The sequence below is a fragment of the Daucus carota genome, chromosome 1, assembly GCF_001625215.2.
Source record: "Daucus carota subsp. sativus chromosome 1, DH1 v3.0, whole genome shotgun sequence".
NCBI lineage: Eukaryota > Viridiplantae > Streptophyta > Magnoliopsida > Apiales > Apiaceae > Daucus > Daucus carota.
The window spans coordinates 30,410,224-30,423,519 of NC_030381.2; the positions used below are offsets into that span (position 1 = coordinate 30,410,224).

The following is a 13,296-nucleotide window of genomic DNA, read 5'->3' on the forward strand; positions in this document are numbered from 1 at the left end:
AGAATTACCCTTCTGGATCCAACTACATGGATTGCCAAATGGGTTCATGACTGAAGCAGCGGGGGTTCAACTGGGTAACTTTTTCGGGTCGTTCCTGATGTATGATCCGAATAACAACTCCAGTATCTGGCGTGAATGTATGAGGATAAGGATCAAAATTGACGTCAGGAAACCTCTGAAGAGAAAGAAGAAGATTTGCAGGAAGAATGGAACTGAATGTATTGTGCAATGCAAGTATGAACGCTTGGGAGATTTCTGTTTTACGTGTGGTATGGTGACCCACACTGAGAGGTTCTGCAATGTAAGGTTGAGCACGAGTCTAAATGATTCGCTAAGGGAATGGGGAGTATGGCTGAGAGCACCGTCGCGGCGGCTGGCGGGGCAGGAGCGGAGCAGATGGCTTCGTGATGAGAAGGACGAGGATTGGGGCGTGAATCACGGGGTTGCCAGTAATCCGCATGGTTATCCTAGCGGAAATTCAGATGGAGATAATAACAGAGATCAAGTTAGGAGCGAAATAAGGAAACAGAATATTTCAACTCCTGTTTTGTCGGGATCGAATGACCAGTTGGAAAATTCAAATGTGTTGGAGGGAAACCGTTTGTTGAAGCTGGGTAATGGGCCCTCGACCCAGGAGCTGGTTGGGCTGAACATAGATGAAAGGAAAAGAAGGCGTGGGCCTGACATACAAGAGTTCATGGACATGGAAGGTGGTGCTAACATGGCCATAACTGAATCTGCTCTTTCTCACAGGGATTTGGCAGTTTCTTCACCAGAATTATTGGCTAAGCTTGCTCAGCAAGCTAGCCAGTCAAAATGAATGTCCTAAGCTGGAACTGTCAAGGGTTGGGGAACTCTTGCACAGTTCGTGTTCTTGGTGATTTAATCAAATCACACAAACCCGACGTTCTCTTTCTTTCAGAAACTCTTTCGAAAGCGAATAGAATAGAACAGTTGCGTATTAAGTTTGGTTTTTCTCAATGTTTTGCAGTAGATTGTAATGGTCGTAGTGGTGGTCTTGGTGTGTTTTGGCGTCATAACGCTTCGTGTGAAATAACTGGGTACTCCCAGAATCATGTAGACATTCATTTTATGCATAATAATACAGCCGTATGGCGGCTTTCTTGTTTTTATGGTCTTCCTGAGCGATCAAGACGACAACATTCTTGGAATCTTATTCGTACTTTAGCTTCTAGATCAGATATTCCGTGGTGCATAATTGGAGACTTTAATGATCTTTTGTATGACACAGACAAATGGGGCAATAACCCCCACCCTCGGCATTTGTTGGAAGGTTTTCGGAAGGCTATTGATGACAGTATGTTGGCTGAGCTCGATCTGCACGGGGGCAAATATACGTGGGAAAGATGGCGGGGAAAACCTGAATGGGTGAAGGAGAGGCTTGACAGGTGTTTTGCTACCCAAGGGTGGTGGGATAAATTTCCGATCAGTAAGCTTTCTGTGATTCATTCTTCCACCTCTGATCATGATCCTATTTTCTTAGACCTGGTTAACACCTCTTTCTCGAAGAAGGTTTTCCGTTTCAGGTTCGAGAACACTTGGTTAAAGGAGCCTACTTTTCGCAAAGATGTTTCGGAGTTCTGGACAGATATGCCAGCCATTCATCTTTTGCCCAAGCTCATCTCAGTCTCGAGTTTTATGGCCAGATGGGGTCGAAACTTTTTTCATAAGTTCCGTGATAAAGTGAAGACGCAGAAGGAAATTGTTAGTAGCTTATCTGATCGGGTTGATTCTGTGGGAGTGGAACAGTACTTTGCTGAGAAAGAGGAGCTCAATAAACTATTACTTCATGAGGAACTGTACTGGAAGCAAAGAGCAAAAAATTTTTGGCTGGCTGAAGGTGATGCTAACACAAAGTTCTTCCATGCTTCTGCTACAGCAAGGAGAAAGACAAATCATATTACGTTTCTGGAGGATGAGAATGGGGAACATACATACGATCATGAGGCTATGTGTCGGATAGTGAAAGACTATTTTACTGACATTTTCAGTGCTCACCAAGCTCCCAGTGCTACTCCGGACTTGCCAGTGGAGAGTTGTATCACAGCACAGCAGAACGAAGATCTGATTGCCGAGCTGACGTTTGAAGAGTTCTCCTTAGCAGTTAAACAGATGCATCCTGATAAAGCTTCTGGTCCGGACGGGTTAAACCCAGCTTTTTTCCAGCAGTTTTGGTCTTTGATTGGGCATGAAGTTTTTTTATGCTGTAAAGAATGGTTAACCTCTTGTTCTCTCCCAGCGAATATCAATGATACGAATGTAGTACTTATTCCTAAGAAGGACAATGCAAGTCGGATGCAAGATTTGAGACCAATCGCCTTATGTAATGTCTTATACAAGATTTTATCGAAAGTTCTGGCCAATCGGCTGAAAGTTATTCTCCCCACTATAATCTCTGAACATCAGTCAGCGTTTGTACCCGGCAGGAGCATCACTGACAATGTGTTAGTGGCTTTTGAGGTTATTCATCATATGCAAAGGAAGAAAGCTAGCGAGACAGGTGAAGTTGCCCTCAAATTGGATATCAGTAAGGCCTATGACAGAGTTGATTGGGGATACTTGAAGGAACGGATGAGGAGTATGGGTTTCAATCAAAAGTGGATAAATTGGGTGATGATGTGTGTCAATACGGTTTCTTACGAGTTTTGTTTCAACGGGTCAACAGTAGGCCCAATTCTCCCTACGCGAGGACTCCGTCAAGGAGACCCATTATCCCCTTATCTCTTTCTTCTATGTGTGGAAGGGCTGTCCCAAAGTTTGAGTCGAGCAGCAAATGAGGGTCTAATACATGGTTCCCAGATCTGTCAGTCAGCCCCGACGATTACTCATTTATTGTTTGCGGATGACAGTTTTCTGTTTTTTCATGCTACCAGAGGAGAAACTGAAATTATTAAGGGACTCCTTAATACGTATGAGAGGCTATCAGGGCAATCAGTGAACTTTCAAAAGTCTGGTATCCACTTTAGCTCGAATGTAAAGCAGGCAGTGAGGTCTGAACTATCATCCATTCTGGGTGTTACCAATAACCTACAGGACAGCAAATATTTGGGCCTACCTTCACTCATTGGGAGGTCTAAAAAGAGAGTTTTCAGTTTTATTAAGGACAAGGTCTGGAAACGAGTCCAAGGGTGGAAATCAAAGCACATATCTCAAGCGGGAAAGTCTGTTTTAATAAAGAATGGTGCCCAGTCCATTCCTTCCTATTGTATGTCGTGTTTTTTGATCCCCAAGTCTCTCTGTCTTGAGATTGAAAGAATTATGAATAACTACTGGTGGAACTCGAACCCTCGTCAGAATAAAGGAATCAACTGGATTGGGTGGCAAGGTATGAGTATCTCTAAACAGAAAGGTGGGTTAGGATTTCGAAGCCTCTACGGTTTTAACATTGCTTTAATAGGCAAACAGTGTTGGAAATTCATCAAAGAACCCCAGTCGTTGGTGGCACGTCTGTATAAAGCTCGATATTTCCCTGATTGTCACCTATTGCAGGCTACTATGCAGCGTGGAGCAAGTTTCATATGGGCTGGCTTGATGACAGCCAAAGCATCGCTTCGTGATGGTTATCGTTGGGTTCTGGGAGATGGTAAAGATATTAATGCTGTGGCAGACCCGTGGCCGAGACGGAAGGAAGGCTACTGTGTTGATCAGGATGTGAATTATGGGGTTAGCACTATCCCTGTGGCAGATTTTATTCTAAACAACCCCAAACGCTGGGATGAAGCAAAGGTGGAGGAGACTTTCTCAGAGAGGGATGCGCAGTTGATCTTGGAAACTACTCTGCCTCAAGCCACTGTTAAGGATCGTCTCGCGTGGCCTAGGGCTATGGATGGACAGTACAATGTCAAGTCAGGATATCAGCATTGGTGTGACGTAAACCTGGGCAATACTGGCGTTATGCAAAGTAAGGGTTGGAGCAAATTGTGGAAGACAGATCTCCCACACAAAATCCAAACGTTTATGTGGAGATTTAGTCGCAATACTGTGCCAGTGCGGAACAGGCTCCGGGGTAAAGGTGTGGATCTCCCAATCATTTGTCCAATGTGTGATATGGATGTCGAGCATCTGTTGCATTTGTTCTTTGACTGTCCCTTTGCTCAAAATTGCTGGCAGTATGTGGGGAGAACGTTTGACATGGATTCTGTGGAAGATGCTCCCCAGTGGCTTCTGCAGAAACTAAAAGAAGCTGACCCGGAAGAAGTCATGCTCATCGCTAGGGTGTTGTGGGGTATATGGTTTTTCCGAAACAGGAGGGTGTGGGAGAATAAGGTTGTGAGTGCGATGGTTGCAATGGAGTGGAGCGCAAAGTATATTGCAGACTGGCGGAAGGCAAAAGAATCCAGAATAGTGGTTTCTAGGTCCAATTCGCCAAGTAGTCCAGCTGACGCTCAGAGGTGGAAAACTCCAGCAGAGGGTTACTTAAAGCTAAATACGGATGCATCAATAAAGCTAGGTGAGGAAACATTCTCAGTAGGCCTTATTTTGCGAGATCATAAAGGTGCTTTTGTTGGTGGAAAAACCCAAAGGATGCAGGCGGCTATGTCAGTGTTCGAAGCGGAGGTATTAGCTATCAGAGAAGGCCTGCGTTGGATGGTTTCTCTCCCTCACCAACTAGTAGTGCTCGAGACAGACTCCCTCCTTGCAGTTCGGGCCCTTACTCAGCCTCATAACATTGCTCTGGAGGTGGGTTTGATTCTAGACGAATGTCGTGAGATCATTCATGCTAATCCAGGTTTCTCTATTACGTTTGCTAAAAGGCAAGCAAATAAGGCAGCCCATTTGATGGCCAGATTACCTTGTTTGCTAGATTGCCCAAGCATTTTTATGTCTCCTCCTAGCATGCTATTGGAGACTCTTTTGTATGATTCTTCGATTTAATGGAATCATTTTTCTTCAAAAAAAAAAAATAATCATGATAGAAAAATTTTCAATACTTTGAAATTCAAATTAATCTTTATCCGCTCTCACATCATAGATAAAATTGTCTAACTGATTTGATAACAACTCCAGGCCTAGTAAAGAGAAATCCATCGGATGAAATTGTGCAAAGGCAGACCAGTTTTTAGTTATTGGAATTTGAAAATTAATTCCTAGGATCCAAAGAGTCAATACAAAGTAGTAGCTCTGTGTTTATTTCTGTACAAAAATTATCCATCTCTTAGGAAACAGTTACCATAACTCCATGGTTCCTTCTATATGTTTCCTCTGTAAAACGGTTTCCTTCAATAAGTTAATGTGTGCGTATGACTTATGAAAGCATGTCCAAAAACTTCTTCATATGGCCTCTTTAGCCAAATTTGGAAGAATATGGAGATGAAATGAACTCCAACAAGCTCAGCACCTCTTCAAAAACTTAAGAGTTTTGTTTGCTTCCTCAACAATGAGGAGCACACTCTCCCTCTTAACTATATTTTATATTATTTTTCTTATATACAAAGTACATAGCATGCATGATACAGTTTAGACTAAGTGCCTTCTGTTTTCTTTTTTTACATAAATCCCTCTCTATGATATTTATAATTTAGCGAGGGCTAAAAAATTATATTGACATCACTAATTCAGCAGGAGTTGAAAAAAAAATATCCACCGTTTTTTCGAGGTTAGGGGGGGCTCTAGCATCCCCTAGCTAGCCCCCTCTGGTTCCGCCACCGCGGAGGGGTACATTACAATACCATCTTTCATGCAGGGTGTTGGTCCTCCTTATAACTGTATTCATCGTTAACGTCCTAAATATCAGGATCGAAAAAATAATCTCAAATATTATTTATTAACGCTACATCGTATAAATTCATTCAAAACGCAACATCATCTGACGTTCTCTTAGGTTAACCTTAACAGAATGCTACAATAATGTTTTCTTGTGTTAAGACCAACAAAGCGCTACATGATATAGCGTTTTCTTCTCAAATTAAAAATACTAGATTATCATGTATCAATAATTGATATTTGGGATATTTTTTCCAACTCTGGACATCCCTTCCGAATGTTATGGGATACCATTGATTATAATTTATGCACTTCGACATAAACGTAAATTTCATATAACTTTTATATCTATATCTATATATATATTTTTAAATAACTAGGGTTAAAATGGGGCGGGTTCGGGGCGGGGACTTCATTTCCCAGCCCCGCCCCGTATATATTTTTCCTGTCCCCGTGGGGATTTATTTTTAATCCCCATCCCCGTCCTACCGGGGATTTAATATAATTTCGCCCTGTCCCGCCCCGCCGCTATAATATTACACTTTAAATAATTACTTTAACATTTAGTAACTTTTTCTTCAGAATTTAATAAAAATATACGAGACATGTATATTAAAAGCAGAAAACTAAATATAATAGAAATCAAAGAGACATGTTATACATTGTAAAATTATAGTTTTGTGTATTATAAAATAATAATATTAAATATAATAAATATATTATATAAAATATAATTATTTATTTATATTAAATATATGCGGGGCGGGGCGGGGAATCCCCGTGGGGATTCAACATATACCATACTTGCCCCATATTATGGTGGGGTAGAAAATCATTTCTCGTCACTACCCCATTCCCCATATTAGCGGGGCGAATCTGCCCCATCCGGGACGGGTTCCCCATTTTTCCCACCCCATTTTTAACCCTATAAATAACTAATGAAGTATTTGGGGTGATATATTTTTATTTGGTGTGTCAACTTCTTAATAGTTAAACCTGCAGAATAACTAATTAAATATCATGCATCTGCTAAGATATTCTCGTGTATAAATATGTGAAACAAATTTTGAACATGGGATTTTGGCATTTTCTTTATACAAAATAGTGTTTTTGGAGTCTGTCCACTTATTTTTCAATTCCAATCACATTGATCTAACCATTTCATTATCCCAAACATAGCAATAAACTTTCATGAAACATAGCTCGAATTACCCAAATCCGGGGGAATCATATTGACCAATAAGCATAAACTTCTTTGTTAAAATTAAAAGCACAAAATTGGGAAAAATATAGAACTGTGAGGACCATTCTTCCATTAGAGTAAGAAGAAGATAGGCATATAGGGTGCTATGCTTCCTGGGTTCTTGAGTTGAGTAATGGTCCCAGCCTTTTGATGAAATGGGGCACCATGGGGATCCTTCTCTTTAACTTTAATTCACAGCGTGACGTTCTCCACCCGTCAACCTAACGTCCACTTCACTTTTAATTTCCTCCTTTCCAGGACTTTGCTTACTTGCATTAACTTACATTTTTCCAACACACAGGAACACAGTATGTACATTTTTAGTTTTATCTAAATTAAGAATCTGCACTCCTGCTTTTGTTGATATATACATTAAATTTGTCCTCAAAAAATATAGTAGTGACTATAATTTAAAGTATAGGACACGTAAAGATAATATGAAAAACATATTCCCCTCCCTCCCCCACATTTATTTACAATTTTTTTTCTTTACTTGACATATAACTTGTTTGTGTAGGATTTAAGTCCGAATTTTAAGTTATTTTCGACTTTAAACTGGAAAATATTTGTTTGTCTAATAAATCAAAAACCAGTTTAAAATTAAAAATAAGCCAAAAACTAACTTAAAGTTATAAGTTGGTTTGAAGTACTTTTTATGGCGACTTAATTCACTAAAACTTATTTTTTAATAAAAATTACTCATAAGTCATAAGTTACCCACAAATCACTTTTTATTATTTTTACATTTTTATTAATCTATAAATCACTAATAAGTAAAAATTACTTAAATAAACATTTTAAACTCTCAACTTATCACATTAAGAGCTTGTTTGACTGAGATTAAAATTTTGACTTGTGACTTAACGTGATAAGATGATAGTTTAAAATATTTGTTTAGCTAATTTTGACTTATTAATGACTTATAGATTATTAAAAATAATATAATAATAATAATAATAATAATAATAAAAAGGGTTTTATATCAAACTGCCCACTCATTTCGTTAAAAAATCTCATCTGACCCACCCAAAAAATTTCGGACTCATGTAAGTCACTATAAACAAAATATATATCATCACTATTCATAGCTCTTTACTTAAACATTTATAAAAAATCAACCGTTCGTTCTTTTACTACAAAACCACTTCGAGTACTTTGATAATAGTTACTAGTATTTATCAAAATAATTTAGAAATTCTTAAAGCAACATAGCTAGGATGATCATATAACTATATCTATAACTATATATTTTTTTTAACTACATGGCTATGTTGCTTTAAAAATTCCCAAATTATTTTAATAAATATCAGAGACTATTATGGAAGTACTCGAAGTGGTTTTGTTGTAAAAAATTAAACGGTTAATTTTTTATAAATAATTAAGTAAAAAGGTATGAATAATGAAGTGGGTAAAATGATATATATTTGGTTTATAGTGGCTTAAATGAGTCTGAAATTTTTTGGGTGGGTTAAGTGAGATTTTTTGACGAAATAGGTGGCCAGTTTGATATAAAACCCATAATAAAAATTGAATTATGGGTAAGTCGTGATCTATGAGTAACTTTTATTAAAAAAGGGTTTAAAAATTTTAAGTCGATGAAAAAAGTAAATCAAACTAACTTCAGACTTATTTCTTACTTTAAGTCTGTTTTTATCTTATTACACAAACATGAATTTTTAAATTTAAAGTCAGAAACCGTTTTGAACCCTCACTTAAAAATTAATATACATAAATTCTAAATCACCTTAAATTATAAATTATATTTTAAAAATGACAAAGACATGTATATATACTAGACAGAGAACTAGAGGCGGCCATTCGGGCGGGCCGGGGCGGTTCGGGCCGGTTTAGGCGGTTTCCGAACCGTCGCCGGTGAAACCGTAACCGGCACGTCAAGACTGGCGGTCCGGTCCGTGCCGGGCCGGGCTGGAGAAAACGAAATTCGTAACCGTGTTATACGGTTTACACGGGTTAAACGGTTCGACGGTTCGGGCCGGTTAATACGGGTTCGCGGTTCGCGGTTCATAATTCGACGGTTCATCACTCATCAATTGTGTCTGTATCACAATCACTTACTATCACTGTGTGCTGCTTTTTGTTTTTTTTTTTAATTTTAATTTTATTTTGTTTTATAATAACAAGTAAATTTTAATAATTCTTTAATTTTATAATTTGATAATAAAGTTTTATATAATATTAATTTTGGAAATTATTCTTGTTAAGTATTATTATGTAATTAATTATCAATAAATTGTAAACTAATAAATAATTACCTAAATTTAAAAACTTAACCGAAATAAAATTAACTAAATTATTTTTTTAAAAATAAAATTCCTAAATTTAAAAATCTAACCGAATTAAAATTAACTAAATTATATTTTTAAAGAAAATTACCTAAATTTAAAAACTAAAACAAAATAAAATTAAGTAAATTATTTTTATAGTTAACGAAATAAATTAATATTTGTTTCCCAGAATTAATATACCATGTACCTTTTATATATACTAAGTGAAGTAAGAAAACAGTAGCACCTTTAATATAATTATGTGCAGCAGGTAGGTGACCGTGGTTCTGCGGTTCCACGGTTCAAACCGCGGTTCCGCGGTTCCACGGTTTCAACCTGGCCGGTTTCGCGGTTCCAGCGGTTTCGGGCCGGTTACGGTTCGGTTCTTCATTTCTCAACCCGTATTCGGCACGTGCTTAGTATCGGTTCGTGCCGGTTTCGAACCGGCCCGTGTTTAGACGGTTCCGGGCGGTTAAAAACCCGGTTCGGGGCGTGCCGGTTCAGTCGGTTCGGCCCGTTTGGCCACCTCTACAGAGAACACAGTCTACAGACTGCATGGCAAATATATGGCAAGTGTCTCCGTAATTATTGATTGTTTGTTTTGGGCTTCACCTGGGTTTGCAGAATTAATATCAGCCCATGACACTATAATCCTCGCCTTTCCTATTACCACCCACGGCCCATTTCCTCGTTTTTATTTGTTTGGACAATCGGTAGTAGGGATGGCAACGGGTTGGATCGGTTCGGATATTTAAGAAATCCAAATCCAAATCCAAAATATTTTTAAAATTCAAATCCAAATCCAATCGGGTTTCACATATCAAATCCAAATCCAAATCCACGGGTTTCGGATCGGGTTCGGGTTTGTTCGGGTTTATCCAAAACCTGAATTCCGAAATTTATATAGTATTGTAAAAATATTATTTTTGATTTTTTCGCCCTTAAATTTCATTATATTTAAAACTAAACTACTTTAATAATAAAGTATTACACATTAATAAAATCTTGAACCGTATTTAATAATTTCTAAACACAAATCTTCATTATATGGAGTATGAAATTTTAAAGTAACTAATTAGTTAAACAAAATAAGTCACTATAACCCAAGAATATACACATTCACACTCTACCTATATATATATATATATATATATATATATATATATATATATATATATATATATATATATATATATATAGGGAACAGGTCCACAGCCACCGGTGGATAAAGACCGGTTTCCAGCCACCAAATCATAACCACTCGTTGCTGTGATCCTACGGTTGAAAAAGAGACTCCCCGCAATGAAACATTGCAACCCCGCAATGTTTCATTGCTGGGAGTCTCCTTTTTTTCCTTGGACCCTTTTACCCCTCCTTTCACATATCATACGCCTTGTAGAGTTTATTTAACATTTGAAATTATATTAAAAATATTGTTAATATTAGAAGTAATGAGAAAATTTTAATTTTTCTTAGTACAATATATGAATAATTTTCTATCTAATTTCTATATATTTTTATCTTATTAAATATTTTATGTCTTTTTGCTATACGAATAATTTTACTTATTTGAATACTACTGCTTGTTTCTTAAATATATCGAACATATGTTTGAACTACATAGTTCACATGCTCTTTTAAGGTTGATTTACTTTTTGCAGCTAAAGTTGAATTATTTTATTACAAATTATTCATTTTTTCCAATTCTCTTTTGTACTGGTAGTATTTTCAAATATACTCGAAATTATTAAAATCAAAGATGAATATCGAAATTATGAATTAACATCACTTAAATTGGTCGAATATTATTAAGAACATATAAGAAGAGTTTTTTTGACAAATTATTAACTTTTTCCAGTTCTCGTATGTAAAAGTAGTGTTCTGAATATATATTCGAACAAATGCAAATCAATAATACTCAAACAAAAACAAATCAAAGAAAAATATCTAAATTGTTAATAAATGTTACTTAAATTAGTGAAATATTAGTAAGAACACATATATTAATATTTTTTAGCTAAAGTAGTATAAATTCTTACAATTTATTGAACTTTTTAAAATATTTTAAACAAAACAAGTAATATTTTCATCCCCGCAATGTTTCATTGTGGGGATAGTTTACATAATTTTCATCCCCGCAATGATTCATTGCGGGGTGTTAAATTTGATTAACAAGGTGGTTGGATGAGGTGGATAGTTTTTGTTGAAAAAGATACCCGCCATGAGTCATTGTGGGTATGTTTTTTCTAAAATAGACCCCGCATTGATTCATTGCGGGGTGTTTTTTTTTTTAAAAGATACCCGCAATGATTCATTGCGGGGTTTATTTTTTTTACTCCAAAACAACCAAATAAAGATTCGAACCTTGTACCTTGCGTTTTCAAGACAAGTAAAGAAACCAATTTGACAATGGATGTTTCACTGATAGTTGTCCACTAGGATTGGGATATATAACTTTTGAAATAAAATTCAATAATAAATAAATTCAATAAATATATTGAATTTGATAATGTAACTTAATTATTAATTTAATTAAATTAATAATTTAATTAAATTATTTTTATATTCAGGCGTTTTAATTAATTTTATACTCTATAAAAATCAATTTTATATTAAAATAATTTAATTTAATTAATAATAAATAATAAAATGACATGGGTGAGGTAGATAGAGTAATTTTGTTGTTACGGGTGGGTAAAAACATTAATTACGCTCCCTGCAATAGTTCATTGCGGGTATTAAAAGTACCCAGCAATGTTTCATTGCGGGGTGTATTAGTACCCGCAATGTTTCATTGCGGGGACCGTAATTAATGTTTTTTACCTACCAGTTACAACAAAATTACTCTATCTCCTTCACCCATTTCATTCTTTGATTTTGAACGTTTTGAAGATAAAAAAAGGTACTTCTCCTTAACTTATGGCATATTTATTTGATAATGATTCTAGTTCTTCTAGTGATCATGATAATTTCGATTATGCTTCCGTTGCAAATCCTTTTATGCGTAGGAAAAAAGCTAATGTTGTAAATGAGGTAATTTATGTTGAAGAAGATGATTATGTTGATAAAGGAAAAAAAAGGTTATTTTTGTCGATGATGAAGATGATTGTCATGATAATAGTGGGAAAAAGGATGATAATACAAGTTTTGGAAGAAGTGAACGGAAAAATGATTATGATAATGTTGATGTTGGGGAAAAAATACATGATTTTACTTTTTCCAATATGAATGATGTTGTTCCTTGTAGTGGCATGTTGTTTGATAATTTAGATGAGGTGGAAAGATTTTATCGGGATTACGGGCGTAGGGTTGGATTCGAGGTTATCATTAGAAATACTCATAGGCATTCTAGAAGCAATGAAGCTTGTTCACGTATGTATATTTGCCGGCTAAGTGGGAGAGTATGTTCAAGTTCGGCTAATGTTGATGAGGAATTGAATTTAAAAAGGACTCGTGATACAATTGATCGGACAAAATGTAAGGCTCGAATTTCGGTTGTTCATAGAGTGAAGACGGATAAATGGGAAATAACCACAGTAGAGTTAGAACACAATCATCCAATGGTTACCCCAGACAAAGTACAATTCATGCAAAGATCGCGTAATATAGGTCCGGTTGCCCGATCTTTAATTGAGACGTTGAACAAATCGGGAATAGGACCCTCAAAAGTGTTGAAAGTGATGGTGGAAGCTCTCGGTGGATTAGAGAATGTTGGTTTTACTAATCAAGACATACTCTAGTCAGACTTCTTCTTCTTGTCAGACTTCTTCTTTCGGACAGGCCCCTTCTCCAACCTCAAATCCTCCCACTGAGTAAGCCAATACTGCTGTGGAGTAGCAAGATCTGTGAAAGTAAGAGCACGACCGCTGATCGGCAGACCCATAAGCATGTAGACATCCTCTAGTGTGATGGTCATCTCACCGAATGGGAAGTGAAAGGTGTTTGTCTCCGGCCTCCATCTCTCAACAAGGGCTCTTATCAGGGCAATGTCGTTCTGTCGAACAACCTGAGGGTGAGCAAATACCCCAAAACCCCAAGAATCAA

The 13,296-nt window shown here is 36.7% G+C and overlaps 1 protein-coding gene across 1 annotated transcript; it reads left to right on the forward strand.

The window, feature by feature from the left end:
* The first annotated feature begins 12,171 nt into the window (after positions 1–12,171).
* LOC135149903 (protein FAR1-RELATED SEQUENCE 5-like) lies at positions 12,172–12,992 on the forward strand. Its single transcript, XM_064085952.1, has 2 exons — positions 12,172–12,332; positions 12,374–12,992. The coding sequence occupies exons 1-2, from the start codon at positions 12,172–12,174 to the stop codon at positions 12,990–12,992; spliced, it is 780 nt and encodes a 259-aa protein (XP_063942022.1).
* The last annotated feature ends 304 nt before the right edge of the window (positions 12,993–13,296 follow it).

Bases quoted from the DNA above. Each gene is read 5' to 3' on its own strand.
- LOC135149903 (XM_064085952.1), top strand. From the start codon at position 12,172: ATGGCATATTTATTTGATAATGATTCTAGTTCTTCTAGTGATCATGAT. The intron at 12,333-12,373 runs GTTATTTTTGTC...TCATGATAATAG, and splicing joins GTTGATAAAGGAAAAAAAAG to TGGGAAAAAGGATGATAATA.